Below are 27,933 nucleotides of genomic sequence, written 5' to 3' on the forward strand. Positions count from 1 at the left end.
ACATTGAAAGTTCATTCTTGTGATTGGAAACGGTAGCAAACAAAACAAATCAACCACAATGTCCGTTCAGCAGCTGCTCTGGAGCTTATGATCATGTCACACTGTCTTCATTGGCAGTGGTCAACGTTTCAGTCGAGAATGAACTTTCAAACTTTAGTCCTTAAAAGCTACAATCTGTTTGTTTTTATAACATTAAATCTAAAGTCAGTGTGAAAATGTGAGAGGAGTCGCTTGTATCGATGAATGGACACAAAATTATTACCTGAAACTGCAGCTCCATCTGGGTTTGCAGAGTTTCAGCTCATTGTTGAACTTCACTGTTTTAGTTCCCTCTCACTGCTCTCAGTGAAAACACACAGTACTCTGCTGGACACCTGTATCTTATGTTCCTGAAGATATGATTTTCTTTTACCTGTTAGAAGCTGGTGAAGTCCTCACACTAGTGGATGCTGTGTGAATGATATCAGCGAGCCTTGGGTCCATTATAGACTGACATGTAGCATCTTGAAATAAAGATGGTTCTTCAACACTGCTTCATACAGCTTCCTCTCGTATCCCTGAGAGACAAACTAACTAAATGATGTCTGCTGACTTAGACATGTAACGTGTTAACGTTTCCTTTGACTCGGTGAAACTCTTAAAGTAAATAACAGACGACTTGACACTACTGCCATACATAAGAGTTGGTCACAGCATTTATTTCCATTTTCTGACAAAACTCCACACAAAAACAAACTGGAGACCAAGCTGAAAAAGAGAGATCCTTCTATTTTATTTCATTTTCTCTTCTTTTTTTTTTTTTTGCTGCTGTTTACCAAGTTAAGGTACGATGCCTTATACTGTATTTCCACTGATTTATATAATGAAATTGGAGAGAAATCTCTTTTTCCGAGGACACAGAAAGATTGTATTTTTAACAGGGGTGAGGTTGGGTGGGGGTTGAGGGGCGGAGGAAGTAGCAGACGGATGCGAGAGGAAGGGCGGGAGAATAAGAGGAGGCAGGTAGTGAAAGTGGGTGGAAGTTTACAAGGACGGAGGGTTTGCACGGCGTTCACAAACAGACGGAAAACAGGGACAGATAGACAGGCAGGTCGGGGGGGTAAGGTCAAGAAGAGAGGGAGAACAGTGTGCTTTGTCATGTCTGAATGAAAACAAGCAGCTCTCAGACCTACTCCCAGCTTAAAAAAAGAAAACTTTCACGAACAATTTTGTTTTTTAAAAAACACCCAGTCGTCTATTAGAAAACAACAACAACACGAGCAGAAAATAACACATGAGGAGGAAGAGGGAGGGAGGGAGAGAGAGAAGGAGGGAAGGATCCTGGAGAAGAAGTGACCCTTTTCTTTCCACCATGTTGAGGACGTGAGCAGGTATGTTTCGTGGTGGGACTGATTCTTTATTGATAGGGGAGGAGGAAGAGGAGGAGGAGGGAGAACGGCAGTAGAAGATTGGCAGTGAGTACATAGAAATAGAAAGAGAGGAAAGGAGGGGAGGAGTAAAGTTGGCGAGTTGCAGTAAATGGCAGTGATTAAGGAGCTGGATCTTCTTTTTCTCTGGCAGGAAAAAAACAAAAGCATAAAAAAAGACGCTCAAATCGCCAGTTGGGAGTCTGGACGGGAGCTGCCATGTTGTTGATCTGCGTGGCAAGTATGATCGCAGTGGAACAGTCAGGTTTTTGTCTTTATTCTTGTAATTCTATGTTTTATTCGACACTCAATGCGGTGTCATTTGAGTAGACACATGTAGAGCGGCTGCAGCTATCAGTGCATTAATAAGCCCTGGCACAGCAGTGTTACCGGCAGACTAAAGGGAGAGAGAGGACGGGGGAGATTCACAAACCCGACCCCTCCCCTATCCTACTCCTCTGTCGTTGGTCCTTGCATCTTCTTGGCGTTTGATTTTTTAGGTGGATGAGGATGGAGAGGATGACGAGGAAGGAGAAAGAGTAAACATTTTCTTGCACAGTTTGAGTATGTTGACAGGAGAGGAGGGATGGGTGGAGGGGAAGAGGAAAGAGAGAGAGAGAGAGGGAGACAGAGAAGAAGGGATGAGTTCAGGGGAGAACAGGGTGAGACGTAAATGGTGCTTTGATAGTTTAATAGTATGTCTCTCTTTCCACCCAGCCTGTAGAGACATACAGGAGAGAAAAAGAGGGAAACAAGGAGACAACATTTAACTCAAAGTTTGTTCAGTGCACCTCTGAATGAAACTATAGAAGAGAGCAACGCTACGTCACGTAAAAGGCCGCGCCCCCTATCCGTTGAAAACAAAGGAGAAGACCTCAGTGTTTGATAGGCGCCGATACGAAAAACACAATACATCACTGAGTATTGGGGCGACTGTGGCTCAGTTGGTAGAGCGAGTCCCTCCCCTGCCCTACTTGTGTCATGGTCGTTGTGTCCTTGGGCAAGACACTTCACCCACCTTGCCCTATGACTACTACGTAGTTTACCACCACCATGTATGTCTGTGTGAATGAATGGGATCTGGACTCTGTATGGGAAATACAAGTAATATTTCCATATTTATCGATCGAATGATGTCAAAAAGATGCAGTGAGTGTGTGTAAGAGAGAGAAAGTCAGAACATTTTCACCCTCATTTAACCTGAGGTGGACAAAGCCTCGGCTGTTTGTTTTCTCTCACAGAGTAAAACTAAAACGACAGGATATTAACGACAGAGAAAGGGATCGTTGTCATAGATCTGCATTACCTGGTGACTCACTGAGGTTGGAATAAATGTGCATGTGTGGGTGTGTCACTTCTGGACACTGAGTGAGCTCCTTTACCCACTTCTCCTCCTTTAAACTGGACAAACATTCCTTAACTCTTTGATTTTTTCCATGTAACGCCGATCATCGCTCTGCAACGACGTAATATAGCTGTCTGCCTGACTAACGTTGGTCATTGGGGGAGGTTCCCAGTCCAGTTAACGTAAAACAGGCGAAATCAGGACAGATTACGGGGTGATTTGTATTTACCGCCAGTCAAAGCAGGCAGTTTGTTTTCACCCGAATGCGGGAGTGGCGTCATGTGTCGCTCTCTTCTATGCTGTGCAGCTGAAATATTACACGTATACAAGTACGTTATGTGTTAGTGTGTATATGTTTGTCCTCTTACCTCCGGGGTTTCGGCGAAGGATGAGTTTTCGGATCTCATCGTAAACAAAGATGAGGAAACTGTACGGGAACGCACAGAACCACCAACTGGGCCTGAGAGAGAAGGGAGGGAATGATGGGAGAGTGAGAGCAGTGCTTGGGTCAGAACTGGAACGCAGTAAGGACACAGAACTCATTAACTATTTATTAGCTTAGTCTTAAAAGGCACAAATATTTAGTTTATTACTGACCAATAAAAGTTGTGCTCTTTGTTGCTGATATATGACAAACGAACTGGACTTCAAAGTGTTGTATTGGGGACGGTATTGTGATATCAGGGTAAATTAATGGCATTAACACAATCTCCAGAGAGTAAACATGGAGGACTGCATATTATGGTACTGTGATGATGTGTTACTTACTTGAGCGGGTACATCCGTAGTGCCACGTCCATGCCAGGGGTGTAGGACAGGAAAGCAGCCAGAGCTGTTTCCTCAAACAGGCCAAAGATCAAAATCTTATTCCTGCAAGACAATAAGTGCAGAAAGAAGAGGCTCAATTAAAGCACACATATGAAAGAGACAAAGGAACAGATGGGAGGACGGTGGGGAAATGCTAAATAAAAGATAGCAAGGGGAGGAATCCACAGCAAAAGAATCAATATCTCCTGCCACTGAAAAGATTTGGAGCGTCATCTGGCATCTCTGTGCTCCTCTATCAACAGAAGTCTACATCAGTTACCTTCTAAACCTACTTTTGGATCATAAAATGACGATCAAAGTTGATTTTCTGCAATTTGAGGGCAGCTGTAGCAGTGCCAGTGCATGGACTTGTGTGCCTGGACTATAAATGCTGCCTGCAGAACAGAGCAGCAAAGGTAGAGGACAGACGGTAGGACAGGTGGTAGGAACCAGCCAAAAGGGAAGGAAAGAGGGGAATACACAAACATATGCCATAAATTGAGGCTGTAATTTCAAAGTGACTCAATAAAACTTGGCTCTCTAGTGAAATCTAGTGGCAGCTGTGGGAAACTGCAACAGCTGAAGCAATGTGTAGTCAGAACCACAATAAACATTTCTTTCTTCCTCTTCTTTGACTTTCATGCTTACACCAGTCTTTGTAACCGATACTGTATGCCAGAAAAAATACATTTATACTGAACAGTGATGGATGAAAGTATTCAGAAGAACACAACAACATAAAAGTACTCCAGAGACAACTTCAACACAGGCTCACTGACTTAAAGTGGGCTGTTAAGGTGGACAAGTGATTACCATCACATCGTACTTTATGCACAAGCTAAAGTTAGCCAAGCGTCACATTCAAGGCACAACGAGAATACTGCTGGATGTTTCAAAATGTTACAAAACGAGGTGAGCTGACGTTTGATGTGTTGGATGAACAACAAACATTAGATTTGGCCGTCATTAGCTACGTAATTGGTTGGTTACTTGTCTAACAAAAAACCCAACTCTGTAAATGCGTGTGAAGAAGCCAGCCTTCTAAAGTAGCATCATTCAGAGTGACTATTTTTCTATTTTACGTTTTGACTTACTTCATGCCCTGCTGGAACACAGAGTTACGTCTGGTCTTGCAGATGATGACATCTGCCCATTGTACCACCACGATACTGACGAAGAACGCTGTGTGGCATGTAAACTCCACGATCTTTCGCTGCTCATAGGTCTGTACAGAGAAAGAGGAGGAGAGAAACAACATGAAGCTGTTGCCTTTTCATCCCTACCCATGTTTTGTTTTTATCATTTAAAGATTTCTGCTATAAAATGAATTGTAAACTAAACATTCTGGCAGTTTTGTACCAGTAACCTGCTGTAACGACATAACGACATGATGTGATCAGTGATATTCTATCATGTCATTCAAACAGAGCTCTTCCATACAAGTGAACATCACTGAAACAGGAGAACACTGATATTGTGTGAGCTCCCTCATACCCATTGCTGCCCGTAGCTGTCCTCCAGGTCGTTGGTGGAGCGATCGTCCCAGTTGAGCCGGATGCCGACGAGCAAAGACGGCAGAAAACCGTTTTCAGCCATGATGACAAAATAGGCGAAGAAACCGCCGAGAGCTTGGATCATACCTGCAGACAGAGTTCACTCCCGTCATGATCGTTGAATATTATCATGTGGTGAAAGACTACAAAAGGGAGTGGGGCTGTTCTGATTCACTGGCCACAAATGGGGATTTGTCGGTATTTAATAAACAATATTAGATCTGATACATTCAAATTAGCTGATTAGAAAACCAAACTATACAATTTCACCACAGACTTTTGATGGCGCTGTTGACTGCAGTGGAATCGTGTTGTATGTGTCAAGATGCAGTCGGATAGCGCGGTGATGGTGATTCGATCTGGCTAACAAAAAACATGCTGATTTCTGTTGTCATGCTGTAACTGTAACATTTAAACATGTCCGTCCGACCTCTCTGACGTTTCTGCAGCGTTTATTTTATGTCCTTTGTTGTTTTGCGTCTTTGATCGACCAAATCTAGCAATGTTGGACTGACTGCTAATTTTGGGTGATGTCATTTTCTTATGCCTGTGGCCAAACAGGTAATTTAGGTCTCTGATCTCACTTTAGTGAACGGATTGTTAATATTGAGATATGAAAACATCAAACATGCATTTTAGATGAATGAGATGAGAGTATATCCAGATGATCCTAAATATAATTGTAAATATAAACAAACATTGCGATTGGGTGTCTATATTTGGGTTACTGTTGTCTGAGAACACTCTGGGATGATAGCATGTTATGAGCTAACAGAACTTATGATGACAATGTGGTTTCGTCTGAGTATGGTAGGACCAGTGTAGGGCAGTTCATCATAAACACCCATTTCATGCATCGAACAGATTTGGGGCCTGTAAGAGCTGTCCGATTTCTGCTTTCATGTAGATAATAACGGCACACATTTTTAAAAATGACTTTGCTAATGATGTATTGGTGATTAAAGGCTCCACACAGCACCTTTCACACAAACCACAGTCGATGCATTATGTTGAATAACTCAAACTGGCACCCACCGATCTGTCCATAGGCGATACTGATGAGTCTCTCGTTGACCAGTTTGTCCCTCAGTGGGTTCCTGGGCTGGCGCTTCATGATGTCACTCTCTGCTGCTTCATAGGCAAGAGAGATGGCTGGTACCTGACGGAGGACACATTGCTGTTATGGTGGTTTCATTTGTGCTTTTGTGAATCTGCAGCTGGCTATGTTTACACTGAAGGCTTTAGTTTATATTAACATGCTACACTTTCCAAGCATGAAAAACTGGACTGGTCCTACACTGCCACCTAGTGTCCGTTTGTGTAAATACTTTTTTTAGACATAACCTTGAACTTCAAAGCCATCTTTAATCCATTGTGACACTCAAAGGTATCGAGCGGCATGTTTGTTTATGGTGGAGATGACAGGTGAGAACGGTGCTAAATAGGGAATTCAGTTACAGCTGATGTCCATCCAGTCTGTAGGTGTGTGTTTGCAGATTTGGACCAGCAGATACTGTGATGTCCAAATGAATGAATATGTGTTTAAGTTGCATGGGTTGCTACAGATAAACTAATGAGTCTTCTTTACTGAGATTTTCTCACCATTTGACAACTTTTCCATTTCAGAATTAACCCAGAAATGTTTTGTCTTTCTGTTTCTTCTGTGTTACTTTCAACCTTTTCATTGAACCAAACCTTCCACAAACAGTGCAGTTTGTAATTGTGGAGAAACATCGTCGATATTTGAACTCAATACCCAAACAAATACACCCCTCCCATCAGGGCTCATTTAGAAAGTGAGCATGTCTCAGATTTACGGTCCCTCTTGCTTCCACTGCCTTAGTGTAGCGTAGCATCAGTCTGAGAGTCTTTGCTGGTTTCTTGTTTACAGAGACAGGGTTGTGTTTGAACACCAGGTTTTTTCGGCAGACACAGAACTGACAGCAAGTGGATCATAAGGATATATTTGCTTAATTTGACTGAAAGCGTATTGGCTTAGAATCACAGACTCCACCTTTAACTCTTGTAAATTAATTCCTAAATTATCTATAGTTTCACTGGCTTCATTTAAAATCACTATACATTGTGTTCAGTAGCTTTTTCTTTCAGATTCTAAACACTCCCAGTTATTCGTGCAGCTAAATTGAGCATTGCTAATTGACTGAACACCTGTGTGTGTTGCCCTGATGAGAATTGCCAGGCATTACTGTATATATTTTGCCACCTGAGTACCTGTCTGGCATGTATACAGTCAGGTTTGTGAACAGCTGAGCTTTACCGGTTCACTGCGAACGCATGAATGTTCAGAGATCAAAGCTGAACGTGTGGGGCCACCTGTGATTGGAAAAGTGGGTTTACACGTCGGCTTCTGCATTTTTATTGCCTGACTGGACACAAACACACTGGAGCTGTATGCCACAGTATGTGAGTGTGCCTGGTGGGTTTTCACCCCTTACCATGTCAGTTCCCAGGTCGATGCAGAGGATGGTGATGGTGCCAAGAGGCAGTGGGATGTTGACCAAGATGAAGAACAGGAAGGGGGTGATCTCTGGTATGTTGCTGGTCAGAGTGTATGCAATGGATTTCTTCAGGTTATCAAAGATCAGACGGCCTGCATGGATGAGGGAGGTGTATGAATAAATACAAACCGCTGAACAGGTGAAATCATTAAATAGGAAAGATTATGGAAATAGTACTTGAAGTGTGATCAAGTCAACACCACAAATACACATTTACATACATTTTTGTTATTAACTCATCACCATAGCATTCATAAATGTCTTTCTTGACATTACATCTTATTTATTATGACCACTTTTTCACCATAGCTACTATTATTTTGGTTAAAACAAGATTAAAAGAGACAACAACTAAAAGTTAGAAGATACAATTTTTTAACAGCATTTAAAAAACTGTACTTCTTTGTATTTTCTTCAGCGTAAGCTACATTCATGTCATCTGTAAAATCTTAGGTGCATTCTTCTTTTTCTCTCCCACTGTCCCTTCTCTCATTTATCCCTCACCTTCTTCTACTCCAGTGACGATGGAGGCAAAGTTGTCGTCCAGCAGGATCATGTCGGCAGCCTGTTTGGACACGTCTGAGCCAGAGATTCCCATGGCAACACCGATGTCAGCCTTCTTCAGGGCGGGAGAGTCATTCACACCATCACCTGTCACAGCCACGATGGCGCCCTGAGTGAAAATGAGGATACGCAGTTTAGGACTTTCCATCCCACGCAGGACACACGGATGCCAAAAAGCATGCATGTATGCTTTTTTTTACATTTACTTGTTTGCAGGTGTATGTTTACTTTCACCTGTGTGCACAAGTATAAGAATGTGGGTATGCACAGTAAATGTACCTGTCTCTGGCAGCCTTCTACAATGATAAGTTTCTGCTGTGGGGAGGTTCTGGCAAAGACGATCTCTGTGTGGTTCCTCAAAATATCATCCATCTGATCCTGATCAAGTTCTTTAAGATCCGTACCGTGGATCACGCAGGCCTTGGCGTCCCTGCACAACAGAGATACAGCAAAACACTCTTTGATACCAAATCATAAAAGCTACTTTAGTATAAAGGTGCTGCAAAGTAAATGGCTACACTGAGCCTCTCATGCATGTGAGGCCTCATGTAAAAATATTTCATTTTCTGTCTTACCTTGGGTTAACCTGGCTAACAGGGATGTTGAGGCGTGCAGCAATGTCTTCCACTGTCTCATTGCCCTCGGAGATGATGCCCACACCCTTAGCAATTGCCTTGGCTGTGATTGGGTGGTCACCAGTCACCATAATAACCTGAAATATAGGATAAGGGTAAAGATGGAGAAATATGTGTTAAAAGAAATATAGAGACACATTTTAGTAACAAGTAAGCAGAGAAATGGCCAAGAGGTAGGATAGAAGGAATAGGATGAGAAGAACAATGAGAGGAAGGAAAGAGAAGATGTAAAAGAGGAATGAGAAAAGTTTAAGAAACAAGTAAAATAATGAAATCCATACGATTAATAAGACATTCTCAGATATTCCTCTAAAAATGTGCATTAGTCATCCACAGCCTTCACATCCGGGTGGGAGCTATGTTCTGCCTTTCCAGGTAGACTTGAAAGGTGCCCACCTTGATGCCAGCGGAGCGGCATTTGCCCACAGCGTCAGGCACGGCAGCACGGGGAGGGTCAATCATGGACATGAGGCCTACAAAGCAAAGGTTGTCCGTCTCAAAGTTGACGTCGTCTGTGTCGAAAGCAAAACCTTTAGGATACTTGTCCTCTGGCAGAAACACGTGGCAGAAACCTGGAGGAATGTCAAGAATTTCTGTGAACTTCTTGAATTGTAGAAACTATAAAATGAAATACAGGATATATACTTTCTAAATTGTGTCCTATCTTCTATCATCCTTACCCAGCACTCTCTCTCCCAGTCCTCCCAGCTCCAGATAGGCGTTCTGGAAAGCCTCTTTCATCTCATCGTCCATGGGCTGCTCCTTGCCCTGGATCATGATGGTGGAGCTTCTGTCGAGGATCCTCTCTGGGGCTCCCTTCATCACCAACAGGTAGCGGTTTTCATTTTCATCATCAGTTTCATGAATTGAGAGCTGACGGGAACAGATTTTAGTGTTAGAAATAGAACCAAGAAGTATGGAGTGTTTCTGCATGTTAGCCCATTTACTACAAATCGTCATCTATTATCTGCATTAATTGTTAGTTGGATGTGTAAGAAAAGGGGACAAACCTGGTACTTGTTGGTGGAGTTGAATGGGATCTCGGCCACCTTCTTGTTCTTATCCCTCATGGCTTTAACAGAGCCACAGGACAGCTCGATACACTTCAGCAGGGCTGACTCAGAGGCGTCGCCGGCCACGTCACGCTTCAGGATGGGCAAAGTGTCCTGGCCAGCCTTGAACACAGCACGGTTACACAGAGCAGCAACACGGGACAAAGATACCCATGTGGCGGAGCTTTTGTCGAAGGAGGAGCCTAGAGAATGAGAAGGAGAGAGAAAGAGAGAGAAAGAGAGAGAGAGAGAAAGAAAGAGAGAGAAATGCCAACATTAGCCTAGCAACCATCATCCTAGCAGCAGCCTAGCGATGTACTCACCATTTGCAGATATACAGTATTTGTCCCATCACCCAACCCCATTTGATAAAAACAATACAGCGTTTGAGGTATCTACGACACAAACATGCTTGGCAAATGTTCACTTTGGATGCTGGAGTAATTAATGCAGCATTAGAGAGACTTCTTTATATTACACAAGACTTTTTAATGCACGCTGTAATAAGCAGGAGAGATAGGAAAATCTCACCAGACTGGTCCTCGGTGGTGTCTGCCTCGTGGATTTGGTTGTCGAACCACATGTGGGCCACAGTCATCCTGTTCTGGGTCAGGGTGCCCGTCTTGTCGGAGCAGATGGTGGAGGTGGAGCCCAAAGTTTCCACAGCCTCCAAGTTCTTAACCAGGCAGTTCTTACGAGCCATTCGCTTAGCAGTCAGTGTCAGACAAACCTGAGAGAGGTGTGACGAGAGAGACAAAAGCAAAGAAGGAAACAGAGGAATGGCAAGGAGAGGACGCAACAGCAAGGAGAGAAGGAAAGACAGGAGAAAATGAGTTGTTCATGATAGAATAAGAAAACTAACAAACCGAAGAGAAAACAAATTTAGTATCTATGTGGCAAACTAACAGCACTAATGAACATCTCCAGGTACTAAACTTCTGCCAATGAGCAGCCCCATTAGTGACATACTGTACCTGCAACAATTAACCACACCCAACAAACTACCCGCCCTGACCCCTGGAGATGTTCATCCCGCTCATAACAATGTTCCTTTATAGCAAAATGCACTAAAATAAAAACCTCTAAAAATAAAAACACAGCCCAAACAGTGATGCAGAAAGAAAATGAGGCATGAACGAGTGAAGCCGTGAAGCAGAACAGCGGTGCAATATGGCATCATGCCAAGTACGGCAAGACCTAATGGGCCAAACAGAACTAGCCAAGGCCAAGCAGAGGGGGCCGAATTCAGTTCAAGAAGCTGACTAGTCATTAGCCTAATATCATTACATTAGCTAGTTGATGTCATTGCAGACAGCACCACGACTGGCCTGGAAGAGAGAGAAAGATACAAAGAGGGAAATGGAGAGAGAACACAAACACATATGGGGCTGCTTTGGGAGAAAGAGAGAAGAGAGGGATGGAAAGAGAGACATACAAACAAAGACAATACACCACCGTCACCACAGGAACAGGTACTGAAGCACAGAGAGAACGTTAAAGCACATAAACTACAACGATACAAAGAGATGCGCACAGATGTACAGCAACATCACAACACAGTGAACAAACGAGCACAGAGATACAAAACCAAACAGCAGATACGACAAGACAACATTATAGTGTACACACAATCAGACATGGGTGAAACTACTGTCTGCTTATTTTTCTTATTCCCTCAATCACAAATATACAATAGTGTGGTTCACTTGTATGCATGAGCTAAAACAAACAATAACAATAATAAAAAAAAAAAAACACTGTCTAGTTTTAATGTCAATGATTCTGAGTTGCGTACTGCTTGGATTGCTATAATGGTACTGTTAAGAAGTACAGTACTGTTCATGGCAACAACAGTGTTAAAAACATTCAGAAGCTGTTACTGTTTTCCCTGATTTTGTGGAGCCTCTTAGACTGATCTGATACATAAATATATGAAGTGTATGAAATACTGTTTGACCCAAATCTGCGCAAAACTGAGGAGGAAACAAAACACACAAGGACCCGTGAAGACAAACAGACACAAGAAAAACAGTTCGAAAATGAAATGTACAACACTGACAACCTTGTAAACACACGCACACATACTAGAAATGTTAACACCCCTGTCCCTTTCACAGAATACAAAAAACACACAAACACAATCGTTTCTTCTTTCTCTGCCTACTCACAGTGACGGTGGCCAGCAATCCCTCCGGCACATTAGCCACGATGATACCAATGAGGAAGATCACAGCCTCCAGCCAGGAGTAGCCCAGGACGATTGACAGGATGAAAAAGCTCACGCCGAGGAAGACGGCCACGCCTGTGATGATGTGGATGAAGTGCTCGATCTCCTTAGCAATGGGTGTCTGAAAGGTAGAGGAACGAGGTGACTGGATTGATTGAAGATAGATGATTGGCTGCTTTGAATGCTAGAAGTTATTCTGTATAAGACATGAAACATAATGACGATGACCCCGAACACTGACTAAATTTGGTAAACTTTTTAGCTATGTCTTTATATCCTGAATTAATATTTGAAGGAGCAACTGAAGAATTACATAAAAGGTGTAAAATTAATGAACATGGTACCTTGCCAGTCTCCAGGCCTGAGGTGAGAGTGGCGATGCGGCCCATCACTGTACGATCGCCAGTACACACAACGATGCCACGTGCCGTTCCTGTGAAAGGAAGGAGAGGGGGTATTTCAATATGAATTCAATTATTACCTTTTTTATTAATTCCACAAAAGATGAAGAAAGAGGGAAACAGGAGTATAGATGAACACATGCGCAGACTTGACAGAGTGATGCTGCTTGGCCAGTGCAGGACTAAATGCAATGTACTGTAACAATGTGTCCACAGGAGGGCACCATACATCAGGGTCGTCCAATTCAGAATCAGAATCAGAATCCTGTGTGAGCAGATTACATACCAGGAATTTGACCTGGCGATTTTGTGCATAGCGGATACAAATATACACAGAAAAATGTACATAATTTGGCAAGAACAACTAAAAAAAAGGAGAAAATATTAAAGATATAGAATATAAAGTAAAAAAGTGCAGTTCTACCACTGTGTGGAGCTTAGTGTGAGATGCAGGGCCTTACAGTAACATGATGGGATGGAACAGCTGCAATGTGGGGATACTTCTAGTCAGCAGCGTTGGTCAAACCCTGATGACCAGTGATGTCACTGACCACTCCTTCGTCACACCAAACACTTTGACCGTGGCCTACAGTGAAAGCTAATGTGTAGCGTCTTTGTTTGCATGACAATCTGAGCACTGAACCGGAACAATACAATGTACACATACAGCCACACAGCCACACACACACACAAACACACACACAGAGGTGATGGTGACTTTACCCTCGACACAGTTGGTGGAGAAGAAGGCAATGTTGCGGGTTTCCAGAGGGTTGTCATGGGTACAGTCAGGTGACCTGGTCTGGGGCTCGGATTCACCAGTCAGGGATGAGTTGTCCACCTGGACAGAGCAGGAGAATAGTTTACCAAGTGTGTGAGAGAGTGAGAAGCAACTTTATTGCCAAGTATGTAAAGAGATTACGAGCCAGGAATTTCACCTGTTGACTTTGTTCTTAGTGGGTGCAGAAAAATATAGAGATATACACGTAGAAAACAGAAAACAAATACACCAAATTTAAACATGTACACACAGAATTTAGGAATTACAACTATACAAGAAAAATAGACTAAAAGTTCTAAATATAGAATAAAAAATAGAAAATAAAATATGCATTTGTGCAGGTGATTGCGTTAATGTAACGCACCATGATCAGGATTTCCTGTCAACCAGAGAAGGGTGTGATAATATAATGTGCAATGTCCGGGGTGTGGTGTGTCGGGGTCAGAGGGCAGGGAGAGGTAGAGTGCATGTCAAAGGGAGTCCCGGGTCTTTATGTTAAAGAGACCAGTTGGGGATGGGGGGAAAAAAGAAAGAGAGAGAGGGAGGGAGCCAAACAAGCAATAAACCGAAAATGGTCTTTCCCCAGGAAATAATAAGATTATCAAAGTTTCCTGTTTACATGAGAACGGGAGAATGGGAAAAAGACGGGAGTAATTCCACCTCCGGTACAGTAGATGGCGCTCTGCCATCACACAACTGGTCAAAATGAGGCTTTTTCTTCCGGTTCACCTTTGTCAAAATCATAACAACTTGGAAAGTGTGGGGAAAATGGCCGACTCCTGGGCAGAATTAAGACAGAAACGGGTCTTCTTTGCCGTGATGTTACTTGTGGTGGACAGAGACTCACTACTCATACTCTAGCACAGCTTTACAGTAGGTTGGTTGGTTGGTACGTTGGTTTCTCCTTGAGGGTGTAACTCTGCCTGTAACCCACCTTGCAGCCGTGGGAGGAGATGATGCGGAGGTCAGCGGGGATCCTGTCTCCTCCTTTCACCTCCACCAGGTCTCCTGCCACCACCTGCTCAGCATTGATCTGCATCTTCTCTCCCTCACGGATCACAAGGGCTTGCTGCAAACAGAGAGAGGGAGAGAGAGAGAGAAAGAGAGAGAGAGAGAGAGAGAGAGAGAGAGAGAGAGAGAGAGAGAGAGAGAGAGAGAGAGAGAGAGAGAGAGAGAGAGAGAGAGAGAGAGAGAGAGAGAGAGAGAGAGAGAGAGAGAGAGAGAGAGAGAGAGAGAGAGAGAGAGAGAGAGAGAGAGAGAGAGAGAGAGAGAGAGAGAGAGAGACAGAGACAGAGAGAGAGAGACAGTCTGTGAATGTTCTCATTCGTCCAGGTCGTCGTTATCCTCAAAGCAATTTCAGTCAAAAGCAACTGGACTTGTTTATTTGTCTAGGAAGACGTTTCACCTCTCATCCAAGAGGCTTCATCAGTGCATGTACGCATCTGACCAGGACCAGGCCACGGACCAGGACCAGGCTGGGACTGGTCCAGGACCAGGACCAGGACCAGGCTGGGACTGGACCAGGACCAGGACCAGGCTGGGACTGGTCCAACTAACTGGTGTGAGATCCAGGTATTTAACCTCTAACAAGGCCGATGATGTCACTGGAACCCTTTGTGCTCCAAGTGCCAACAACCGTCGTTAGAGTGGCAGTAGGTTTGTTCTGCGTTATATACGGACAGTTATCATCAACAGCACAACTGAACTTAATGTACAACGGATGAGGATTTTTTTGTATTTTAATTTATCTTATTATCTTAACAATTGTATTAATTATGAATGTAGAATCAGTATGTGTGCTTGTTTTTCAGTGGTGCTGTGTGCTGCCAATTGGACCTGGAGGTGATTGAGGAACTGGGGGCAGCCACTGTCTCAGGGTTGCTTCATGGTAGTCTGTTGGTCTCCCTCTCCCCTGGCCACACTTTTCTGTATAGCTTTTTGCATTATTCTAGTATACCTGCTGCATCTTTCTTGTTTCTTCCACATCTCCTCTTGCCTAAAGTTTACTGTAAATCCATGTGAACGCTGAAACCTTTTCAACTTACATGTTTTGAAAAACCCATTTGGACAATTATCACAAAAAAATCATCACAATATCCTGGTTGAACTATTGAGCGTCGGGTACCTGGGGGACCATGTTCTTAAAGGACTCCATGATCTTGGAGCTCTTAGCTTCCTGGAAGTAGGAGAAGCAGCCGGTGATGATGACGACAGCTGACAGCACAATACCCAGATACAGCTACAAAGAGAAGGAAGAGACAAAGATCAGACTTTCATATTTAATGCAGAAATTAAGTGATGGACTTCACCTTTATCTGAAAATGTATCGCATAAGAGGAAAGGAAGAGAAAACAGACCAGAGGAGAGACACAGACAGAGAGACTAAGTTTAAAAATCATCACATCAAACAAACGACATCAAACACTGGAGTGTGAGAGGTAAAGGAGCTATTTCAGGAAGTTCAGGCTTCAATAAATAACTGAAATAATCTTTACGCCTTTTATTTAATGTTTTCATCCCTAGCTGACGGTAGCATGCGATTTGATATGAACTCAGTCACCTGATGGCTGTCCATCTGTTTGCTGTCTACTCTGTCAGTGGTTTTATGACCGCTGCTCTACCGCCTCATGTTTAATGGATCACCATTAGAAGGTCTAAATCCTATCTTTAAAATAATCCTCCCATACAGCGCGGCCACCTATGTCCTGTACTGTCTGACATGACTGTAACCGGTTATAAGAGTATGAATTTATATTCTGGGTGTGTGATACAGTCTTGGTAACTCATGCTGACTCGTCACCGTTGCTGTTTTATCCAGAGTCCTCCCCTGTGGTATTTTGATCTTTCATGCTGTGTGAGTCAGCGCCGTTTAACCCCAGTCCCCGGCTCTACTCTGTGCTCTGACCTGACATAAAACAGTGCTGACCCGTGCTCTTACCCTGCTATTACCAACGCCAGGAGTAACACACTTCCTGTGGCTGGCCCAAAATGGATGCTAACGGGATGGTGTCTGTCACACTAAAGACAGATCAGCTGGCATGATTCAGACAAACGGCTGACACAACCTATCACTGACACAGCCACATCCCTGTGGAGTAGTGACTCAGCACATCGCTTTTTGAGTGATGTGCTGGGGGACAGGGAGTACGCACACTGGCAGCTACTCACAGTGCTTATCCCCTCTGGTGGTTTTTGATATCTGGCTTCTCACAGGTACTACACAAACATTGGTGGGACTGAGAATTGTCTGTCTGTCCCTACAACTCTGAACTCACATTATCCCCAGCAGGCTCGTCCTCTGTGGCAGCCTGGATGGCGTAGGCCAGGAAGCAGAGGAGGGCACCGATCCACAGCAGGATGGAGAAGCCACCAAACAGCTGGCGACAGAACTTGACCCACTCTGGAGTGGTGGGGGGTGGAGTCAGAGCGTTGAGGCCATCTCTGGCCAGGTACTCTGCTGCCTTGGCATTGGTCAATCCCTGAGGGTGTAAGAGGGAAGGGAGAGGAAAATGGATCAAAGGAGATATGGATGAGCAGAAGCGACAGGGCAATGGAGGGGTTGGGGTTATAGAGAGTGTAGAAAGGAAGCAGGAATGGATGGACAGAGTGGAAAAGGGAAAGTTAGGATAGAGGAATAGGGCAGAAAAGAGGGGGACAGAAAGAAAGAAAGTGTTGTGAATGGGACAAAATAAATGCTACGAAATCTAAACAGATTTTAAAAGAGCCAGTTTACTGACTGTAATATCAGTATAAATTAAATAATAGTTGAATCATCAGCAGCAGTGTGTTAAATCAGGACAGAAACAACAATGTAAAGTGGAACGGATGGTGTAAAAGTGTCATTTCTGGTCTGAAGGGAACAACTCACCTGGACAATATCGGTGTTGTACTTCCGGCAAACCTCCTCAACAGACATTTTGTGTTCCGTCTACAAAGAGTTAAAAACCAAAAGTAAACTTGAACAACCTGGCAGGTTTCATACAAGTTCAAAAATATATTCAAGATAAATGATGGAGTCTACTGATGTGTTAGTGTGGTGACTTAATCTAAAGCAGGAAAGTATTTCAAATCAGTTTAAGTTCAAGTATTTCTTTCAAATTTGTTTATAAATAATGCTTTATTTGTATCTGACCCATCTAATATGGTTTTTAACAAGGGATATCCTGAGTGTTAGGCTTCCTGCCCTGTACAGGAGCAAATCCTTCCACAACAGGATTAAATAGTTCTAGCATATTACCTGAAACTACACTGTGCCACTACTGTGTACAACAGCTGCTAAACAATAGCACGTCGCTGCTGTCTCTGTCTCAAACAGGGAGATTAGATTACAGTTGGATCGCAGCTCTTTTAATGCTGGAGTGAGGCCAGGATACACTATCTATGAACTCACTACACAGCTGGGGCTTCTGCTTATTCTGTAATTGAATTTAAAATAAATGCCGTGGTGCTTGTGTGCCGTCAATCTGGCATGCCAAGTAGGTGAAAAGAAACAACCAAGAACATTTGACACCTTACAGCTGGAAGTGAGGTCACAGGAAGTAGGAAGTAGTGCACTTACTATGGGAACTTCCTTCTTGAGGTCATCCAGATCCTTGCCTCCCTTCTTCTTGGGCGACTCCTTCTCATCCTTGTCCTGCGTGGTGGCCACGCGGTAGCTGTCCGACCGTCCATACTGTAACGCACAAAGGCAAGATTGTTGAGTTTGATCCTGTCATATTATTTTTTAAACAGCTGACACTCACATCCTTATTCTCACGGCATCACAAGAAGACAACAACTACTACACACTATTTTAAACCTGCACAATCCGATATCCAAGCAAAGACATGGTTGCTTATTGTGTTGTTGATTAATACCGCAAATGATTTAAAGAACCTGTTTGGCACCCTCTTCCATATTAAGACCCATTCAAAACAACTAGATTGAAATCCAAACTTAGATTGAATCCCCTGGTGTGAAGAGGGGAGCTCAACACATCCTGATTAGCTCTGGCATCGTTAAAGCACAGGCCTGTCTCAAGAGCTCCACTTAAATTACTATTTACGCCACTGCTATTCAGGCTACTGTCATTCAGACTGCAGAGGCTGCGGCTGTGTCAGAGAGAAGGAGGAAAAATATACGCAGTCAGGAGACTGTGAGATGAAGGGAAAATGATAAAGTAGATGGACAGAAAAAGGACCCAGGATTAATCTGTCAGAAACTGTAACATGCATCATGGGATATTCACAATTGCCAATGTCCTACATTAGTGTGTGTGTGTGTGTGAATGTGTGTTTGAGCCCTTTCTATCTACACATGAAAGTGTGTTTATGTCTATGCAAACAGAACACTAGTTAAACAGAGTCATCTGCTTGCTGATTAATTCAAGTCTTCATCTTGTGCTCTCTGTGCATTTACTGTATACAGTTATATGCATATGCCTCCTCTTTAGTGTTCTTCAGTGAGTAACACTTTCGTCCGTGCAGTTGTCCACATGTTGATGTTCTGTTTGACGGCAAAACGTGACATTTTTCCATGCTGTTTTTTTGTGTACTGCATGTGTGAATCTGCGTACACTGTATATTTAAGTGTGTATAGCTGTGTGTGTGTGTGTGTGTGTGTGTGTTTTGCCATCTGTTAGGAGGTGCAGGAGATTCCTCAGGCAGTCCAGAAGGCCATCAGATTACTGCTGTTTACTACACTGACAGATTAACCCACTGAACAATGATAATCCCCCTCTCCCTTTCTCTATGCCATCTTTTCAGCCCCAGTCTCTCATTCATCCTTCCTCATTCATTTATTTACAATTTAATTTACAAATGGCCACATTTCTGACTTTCTCTTAACATCTCAAACTGTTTCCTTAGTTTGAGCAGTTAGAAAGTTTATCTTTTATCCAAATTTCATTAAAGCCATGTTAGTAATAGAATGTATGAGTACCACAAACGATATGACAAAGCATAAAAAAGGTGGATTTTTTAGTATGTGTGTTTCGACCCCCCTTCAAATCTAATCTCAATGACTCATAAACTGCCGATCGGATTTCTGTGCTGATTGTTATTTCAATAACAGCAACGGCTGAGATGAAAAGTAGGTATAAGAAAGCTTTCCTGTGCACTGAAACTTTACTTTGAAAAACAATGTAAATGTTAAATTAAAGCACCAAAAAGAACAATTTGACTTGTTGAAGACAGTAGAAAACTGCACATCAAAACACGCATACAAGCATCTCCACCCACAGCCTGTCAGAACAGAACATCCAAACAATTAGGACTAAGGTTGTCAACAGTATGTGAAAAGCAGATCTACGATCAGATGTCAGATGTTAACAAAACACAGGGGAAAAAAGTTTAAAATAATGGTATTGTGAAAACCTTAATTATGACAGCACATCAATGCCCCCCACAGTGTGACATTAAATGGATAATTCCTGCAGATGTGCACGTTTGCTGCTCCTTCCTCCCCCTCGTCCTCGTGCTCACCTACGTGCACACATTCATTCAGAATGATGTCTACAGAGGCAACAGGGCTAACTATTCAAGCGTGTAAACAGATCCTTAAGTGCTGCAGCATCTTAAAATGTAAGAAGCTGTTGTGTTTAACTGTACATGGCGTATACAAAACAACCAAACACTCTTACTGCAGTAGATGTGTTTAGTTTTCCTTTCTACTGCTGGAAACTGGCAGCTAGCCTGACAGAAAGTGTTTTGTTTTTTTGTTAATGCAATCTATGGTTGTGCTGCTCCTCCTCTGAGCTTTGTGCCAACATTTTAATTCATACTTGGCTTTTTCAACCTCTTGCAGGCCCACAGGGGACGCTTGTCACATGCACACATCAATATTTGACCATTTCATGAATAAAATAGGAGCAAGGTGAAATGAAAAAAATGAACTCCTAATTATCAAGGGCAATATGTTCCACCAGTTTTCATTTTACAGACAGAGTATGACTTTCAAGGTTACTGAACCAAACCAGGGCAAGAAAACGGCGCACATTTCAGGATGCTCCACCATCCTTTTGGGAAAGGCTGTCACAGCAAATTCTGACATTTCAATTCATGAGACTGCTGCGTTTCTATTTACTGAATCCCATAAAGTATTATGTTCACTGTGCAGGGCACGGATGTATGTTGATATTGGTGATCACACTGTTTCTGATTCTGAAACTGAATTAACATAGGAGATGTTTCCCTACAGGGGCGACACTGTAGGGAAATATAGGGACACGGTGGTGTGGTGTCGCCTCACAGCGAGAGGGTTCCTGGTTCGAATCCCGGCTGGGGCCCTTCTGTGTGGAGTTTGCATGTTCTCCCTGTGTCTGCGTGGCTTTTCTCCGGGTTCTCAGGTTTCCTCCCACAGTCCAAAGACATGCCTGTGTTAGGTTGTTTAATGACTCTAAATCACCCGTAGGTGTAAATGGTCGTCCGTCTTTGTTCGTCTCTATATGCCCTGCGATAGACTGGCGTCCTGTTCAGGGTGTACCCCGCCTCACGCCTGATGTCAGCTGGGATCGGCTCCAGCCCCCCACGACCCCGGCAGGGACAAGCGGTTGAAGATGAATCAATGATGAATGATATTTCCCTACATATCTTCTCTCTGTTGCTCAAGTGCAAACTGCCTCTTCTCTGTCTAGTAGTGGTGGAACGGTTCACAAAATCCACTGTTTGGCTCATATCACGGTTTTTGGGTCACGGTTTTCGGTTCAATTCGTTTTTTTTCTATTTCTTTTAGATTCTAAAAACACCATGTATAATGTAATATAATTAGATTCTTTTTTAATCAGATATGTCATGGACATGTCATGCAATCATGCAAAAACTGAAATAATGAGGCAGCTTTAGGTTTAGGGATTACTGTAACAATCTTAAATTAAAGTGAAGGGAGATTTTGAAACATCAGGAGAGACATTACTGCATTTACGCATGTATATATTTATTTGTCAAAAAAATTAAAATCAAAATACCTGCTCTTCATTTTCCATACAGTCTGTGATAATATCACTGACGAGACGCTTCCTCCAGGTAAGGCAGGGGCTTGAACCTTGGAGATAGTCCTGAATATCAGGGTCTCTGTATCTGTCTTGCAGGTCATTGGTAAAGGCTGCCCAAGCATCTTTGATGGTGGGACTGTCATCATCACTTGGTGTCATGGGTTTTATCATCTTTTGCAGAGGGATGACCATGGACACTACACTGAGGGTGATGTTTCTGTGCTCATGGGGGTGGTCACCTTCTTCAGAGGTTTGAGAATCCTAATGATTGACATCCTTGTCCATCAGGGCAGAATACTGTCTATAACGCTCCATCATGTCATAGACGGTGTTCCAACAAGTTGGTACATCATGTCTTAGTTTGTGATCAGCTAATTCCAGCAGCTCCTGCTTAGTTTTCAGGACGTGGGCAGCTGTTGTGCTCCAGTGAGAAAAACTAACCACATTCTTCATTTTACTGCTGTCATCATAGGTTACAGTAAATCCGAAACCCACACTGCTGGCGCGTCTTCCAACTCTGGGCCTCCTCCTGTGTCTCCCCTTTAAATTTTTGGAACTTGCAGCACTCAACAGTACACGCCTCCTTGTACCAAATGGAAAAAAAACCTTCACTGGGTTACCTGCGCAAGGCTTACGCTGCACCTCATAAACTGAACGGTAAACACGTGTCCCGAACCGTGATGAGTGTGCCGAACGGGAGGATTTTAAAAAAAAATAACTGTTCCACCCCTACTGTCTAGTTATAGGCTGTAAAACCTGAGGAGGTCTCATTAGCATCCAGATGTTCAGCACTGAGCTACAGGACAGACTGAAGATGCTTGTCATTTGTAGTTTGATCCATCTATTGGTATTCTGGATCCAGCCTGGCCTGCGGCGAGATGTTCACAGGTCTGAAGGCTGGATGAGCCATTTTTTAATCCTCTGAAATAACTGGTGAAATCTCAGACATCAACCAGGGACATTTTGATCAACATGCTGCATCCTATTTTGAGTATGAATTAAATGAAGGGTTTCAAAATGAACCACGATAACTAATAAACCCCAAATTATATAAAAGGTATAGATCATAAAACAGATACGTTGAGTTTTATGGTGATCATATCAGTTAAAGCCTTTACACACTTGGGGCGTAACGAATAAACCACAGGAAAATGCAAAATATATCAGATTGGCTCAACAGCAGCCTAGGGCTTTTCTTGTGAAAGGTAAGAATGGAAAAAAGTGGATCTGGTATGTGCTGCCTTTGTCAAGGTTGTAAGGAGGTAAGTGAGGGGTGTTCAATCGAACTACGAACGGATTGCTGTTTGCCTGCTTGCAGTGCTGGTGTCTGCCCATCATTCACAACTAAGCAAATATAAACTCTAACAGCACATGTATTCTATAAAACCTTTGCTAACTGTATCATCGGTACATAACTATGTTCAGTGTGTGGCATTTAGCCTGTTTTTCAGCTACATTTAATATTAAAATAGAAGATCTCAAAAGTGTATGTTGCATCCAGTGCAGTTTAGCTGTTCTGGTGTTGCCATGGTGGATCATCGTAACCACACACAAAGAAATGGATTATCACACAGATCAGTGGACTGACCGACCTAGAAAATACTGATGGACTGATAAGCACGCGCACGCACACACACACACATAGGGGGGTGGGGGATAGGGGTCTTCCATCTATCCCTCATGTATCCCTCCCTTTACAGTCCCACTTTGTTTACATTCTCCTCCCTCCGGGCTGCCCATCTGTTTGTCTGCTCTCTTCTACTCTGATCTGCTCATCTGCACAAAGGTTTAATCAAGAGGAGACAGAGTGAGCGACACACATGCTGATGACACTGTGCTTCAACACTTTACATGTTTCCAGTTACAAACAGATACAATCCGGTGGGATACGCCATCAGTTTGATTTGCCTTTGATCTGATTCTGTGAAATTTCTGGAAAAACAACAACAATCAGACCGCAGAGTTTGTGTGTCCCCTACTGTAGTGCAGCATGTCTGAGAGTGTGATAGAAAATGGCAGTGTTTGACAGAATCAGATTGACAGTGCCTACTTCCAATAGGTTGATAAACGGGGGATGTGAGGTTTCCTAGCAACATCCAATCCGCTGGGCCCATCTAAATAATTGAAATCAACTGTGGGGGGAGAGAAAGGGGGGGGGGGGGGGTATTGGCATTTTTAATCATGTGTTTAATGTGAAGGTGTGTTATGTAATGTTCAATGTGCCGTGTACTCCCTCATCCCTCCCTGTCATTTCTGTATGGTAGTGTTGCAGAAGGCATAGAAAACTCCTAGTTACCCTTGACACCTTGGTCACCCCCACAAACAGGAAGTGATCTCAAAGTGACCTCACAGTGCTTTCCAGGAAATGCACAATGTAGTAAACGTCGAACAGAATCAGTGGCATTGGAAAACCCTGATCAGTGATTGGCAGTAGTATGGATCCACGTTATTTTACACACTCTCACACACACACACAGATGGAAACTAATGAAGGACAGGAGGTTGAGACAGTATTGATGAAACGTTGACAGACTGAAACAATTATGCAACAGAGTCTAGGACCAAAAGACATTTACTCTATGTGGTGACTGCAATTACATATGAAATAATGAAGTGTGCTTTGCAGTACCTTCCAACGACAATGACTTTTGTGTAGTGATATCAATTATCATATCTGAGTTAGTGGAGTACACTCTGTCAAATCAGAAGTGTAGTATGCTGTTATTGCAGTCTGTATAACTCATTTCCAATAGATCGGTCCCAACACTTAAATCATATAACAATGCATGCATTCATTTAAATGTTATAACTTGTGTTATGATTTGGCACTATAGATAAAACTGAACTGAATTTAATGTGATGCACTCTCAAAATATTCTGCATAAAACACACACACACACACACACACACACACACACACACACACACACACACACACACACACACACACACACACACACACACACACACACACACACACACACACACACACACACACACACACACACACACACACACACACACACACACACACACACACACACACACACACACACACACACACACACACACACACACACACACACACACACACACACACACACACACACACACACACACACACACACACACACACACACCTTTAAGGTGATTGGCTCTCCTCCTGAAGCTTCCGCACCAAGTGCATTGTGGGATACCAGCAGATGCAATCATCCTTGTATATCTCTTGTTCTCCTTCTGTATCTCAGTTTTCATCTCTCCATTTTTCTCCTCACGCTCCACCGTTGCTCCTTCCTCTGTATCATCACTGGACATAAGCAACACCCCAGCAGCTTTGTGGCATTCCTCCAGTCCTCCATCTTTCCCAGAATTCACCCTTCTCAAGGTGACTCACCACAAAGGCATCCCTTTCTGCCTCTCCTACTCTCTCCACCTCATTCAGTGTCAATCACTGGGTCTGGGTGAGTTTTCCTCTAAAAAGGACTTCCCTGTGAGGCCTACACCGGCTGACCTTTGTCTCATTCTTCCACCCACCATCCCGATCAATGGCTCCTGCAGCAACAGCTCCTATCAATTGATTGGCACGGATCAGATGGCACCTGTTGCCTTTTTAACTGAACCTCCCCTGGTCTTCTGCACCCCCACAACTGTCCACTTTACCTCGGTCTTCTCTCATTCCACCCCTTAAGATGGCAAATAATCACAGTCTTAACATGGGAATTTCCCTCCTCCCCCCAGTAGTCAGTTATGTGCGGTTTCCCCCTCCGGCAATCTAGTGGACATCATCACAAACCATGACAGAGCGTCATCCTTTCCACGGCACGGCCTGAATACTCTCATTCAATCCCCCTTATTCCGGATGTGCATGAAGCATAGTAGAAGCCATTGTCCATCATATCACATTAGAAGGAATGGACCATGACTCCATGACCCCACGACTGCTGAAGAAATGGAGCTACAGTCCTCCAGTGCTCAATGTTCCCATCCTTTTAGAGGCTTCACATACCACGACAAAACTTATGAACATGAATAAAACTATTGTAATGCCTCACTACTGAGTATGGACTCTGAATAAATCCCTTGTAATACTGCTACAGGGGTGAGATATTTCAATAGGAATGACATCATGGAGTCTAAACTTAGTGGGTGGAACAGGATGTCCTTCATGACCTGACGGATCAGTGTTTTTGTGAGGTTGCTGGGGCAACACGAGACAGTGGAGGTGTTGTCTGTGTCTGCCCTATTGGAGAGCCCCTTCCTTTGGGACCCAGCCCTCAACTTGATAGGGGTGGGAGGGTGACCAACACTGAGGAACCATTTTGACGCACTTGTCTGTGCCCATTTGGTACCCAGACCTGAGCTGCCTCTACATCTTCACCAAGACAGAGACACGACGCACCCGTGCATTATGTAATGTTTGGATGAAAATGCACCAAATGGTTGGTAGAAAAAAAAATAGCCTTCTTGGTTTTGATTCCCAGACCCCACCCACTCCCACATCCACTTCCACTTCATTAATGCCAAATTATAAATCAAATGTCAGGACTTTCTGAGCTGTCATTTATTAGAAATGACTCACAAAACACATGCATTTGATGATAAAGAGCTGCTGCAGAGATGACATGATGTTCCGCAGTCCGGGCTGCAGTCTCCACCACCAGTGGTTTAAATATTCCCATGCGTAATTGCGCGTTTCACCTGCACATTACTCAAAGAAGAGGTTCATTTCCGACTGGACTCGCCCGTGTCATTATGCAGGTTGACTAATCGTGCATTAGCGAGCAGTGCATCACCTCAGTCGTCTCCGGTGAGGTCCAGCTCCCGGTGACCAGATGTTCAGTCGGTGCAATGCTTTTACCCGGTAAATGAAGCAGCACCCCCCGCCATAAGGCGTTGAAATAAGCCTAATAAATGTGCTTTTGCGTTGAATGATCAGGGAACCAAACAATGGGGGTGTCAATATGTGCGTTTTCTCCGATGAGTGATTAAGCATTGAAGCTGTGATAGTATCCGTGCTTCACTGCGCTGAGGCACCAGACTCGGCACGACGTGACTGATCAACTTCATGGTGATGTTTCGCTTGGGATTTGTAGAAACTGTGACATCTTTCTTATTCGGTTGACCGACTGAGGGACCGTGACTGTAACGCGAAAACCCACCCTGTTGCACCGGTTCCGTCGCATCCAATCCCGGACTCAAAATCTGGCGCACCTACCTCAGAAAAAGACGCCGTTGTCCAGGCAACAAACTCCCGCTTTTATAACCCCAATAAACCCCATTCGTTGTCATAAATGACATTGATTTGGTCTTAAGTAAATGGCCGTTAATGACACACACACACACACACACACACACACACCTAACGTTAATGTGATGACACCCCGCGAGCAATTACCGTCGGAGCCGTTAGACAGAAGCGTAATTCGTGCAACAGTGCGGACGTTAGTTGCAGTTGGAGCGACCGTTAGCTTTTAAAAATTCAAACCGTTACATGTAACCGTGTTTAAATGTCATTTAACCGTCACGTCTGCTCCTCCGTACACTTTAAACAGCACACTGACTGACCGTTAACCGTTACCACGTCCAGACTGTAACGTCCAGTTAACTTTTAACAGGAGAGGACATTTTAAATAACGTATTAAGTTAGGTAAAATCCCCCCCAGAGATGTATAACATTAAGCTATTACTTACCCCCATTTCGGTGCAGTCAGTCGGGCTCTCCTCACAAGATGAACCGCCTGTGGGCTTGATTTAACCGGAGTAGCTGCCGTTAATGCGGGGAGACAGTTCAGGAAACAGTCGTCTGATAATGAGGAAAAAAAATGTCTCCCTTCAGTTGATGGATATTGCTGTACTGACACTAATCAATTAACTAGCTAACATCCTAAAATGTATATTTTTAAACAGGAACGGGCGTGTGGTGACTTGGCAAGACAACCTTTAAGGAAAAGCTGGTAAAAAACAAAAAATATGTATTTTTTCTGGCATTAAATGTTAAAGTAATATCTAACCGTTAGTGGCACTTCACCCGCCGTCTCTCCAATGATGCCGGGGGAAAGTAGACCCGGACAGCAGGCGTCTTTTTGGGATGCTGTCTCCCTCCGCGGCGGCTGTGCCAATGCTGCCGCAGCACTCAGGGTTCCCCGGTTGTCACTCCGCAGATGAAACTAACGAGGTAGGGGGGCATCATCCTAGAGACTGGCCCTGCGTTCATATGATGCTTTATGTTCTGATCAAATAACCGTGTATACTCATGGTCTCAGCTTTTAGGGATACATACATGTCCCATTATTTTAGGATTTATTCAGAATTATCCACTTAAAAGACAATAATAAGAGGGGAATTACTGTTTCACGTGGAAGTTGAATCACTGATCTAAAGGGTGAATGATAAATAAAAGCACTATTACATTTTAAACATGGCCAGATTAATAAAGGGGGGAATGCTGCACTATGCTGCAACTTCGCATAAAGTCCAGCAACCAATTGCTGGAATAATATTTGTAGTAATTTGTTAGTTTGATTGAATTAAACTCAACTTCTTTTAGATTAGATTAGAAGTTTATTGAGCAGGGACAAATGCATTTTACATTGTTTCATATAAAGTAGATGCCATTCATATAGACGAGCCTAATTTTTACTAAAAGTTACACAAGTAAAGTTAAAAACAATACA

At 43.4% G+C, this 27,933-nt stretch overlaps 1 protein-coding gene across 2 annotated transcripts; it reads right to left on the bottom strand.

The window, feature by feature from the left end:
• Positions 1-776: 776 nt before the first annotated feature.
• On the bottom strand, positions 777-27,300 carry atp1a3a (ATPase Na+/K+ transporting subunit alpha 3a). 2 transcript variants are annotated; one of them, XM_083925799.1, is made up of 24 exons: positions 27,271-27,300; positions 26,951-27,062; positions 17,849-17,962; positions 17,159-17,218; positions 16,566-16,769; positions 15,416-15,529; positions 14,225-14,359; positions 13,233-13,350; positions 12,453-12,541; positions 12,050-12,229; positions 10,413-10,611; positions 9,840-10,084; positions 9,510-9,702; positions 9,226-9,401; positions 8,770-8,906; positions 8,474-8,624; positions 8,135-8,303; positions 7,568-7,722; positions 6,147-6,270; positions 5,053-5,198; positions 4,653-4,783; positions 3,520-3,621; positions 3,120-3,211; positions 777-2,124 (listed from the first exon to the last, which is right to left on the bottom strand). In XM_083925799.1, the coding sequence occupies exons 2-24, from the start codon at positions 26,954-26,956 to the stop codon at positions 2,096-2,098; spliced, it is 3,069 nt and encodes a 1,022-aa protein (XP_083781925.1). In that variant the 5' UTR covers positions 26,957-27,062; positions 27,271-27,300; the 3' UTR covers positions 777-2,095. The 2 variants fall into 2 exon arrangements, with proteins under 2 accessions (XP_083781925.1, XP_083781926.1); XM_083925800.1 differs by lacking the exon at positions 27,271-27,300 and having other exon boundaries at positions 26,951-27,103.
• Between the last annotated feature and the right edge of the window lie 633 nt (positions 27,301-27,933).

Source organism: Echiichthys vipera, assembly GCF_963691815.1.
Source record: "Echiichthys vipera genome assembly, chromosome: 13".
NCBI classification, from domain to species: domain Eukaryota; kingdom Metazoa; phylum Chordata; class Actinopteri; order Perciformes; family Trachinidae; genus Echiichthys; species Echiichthys vipera.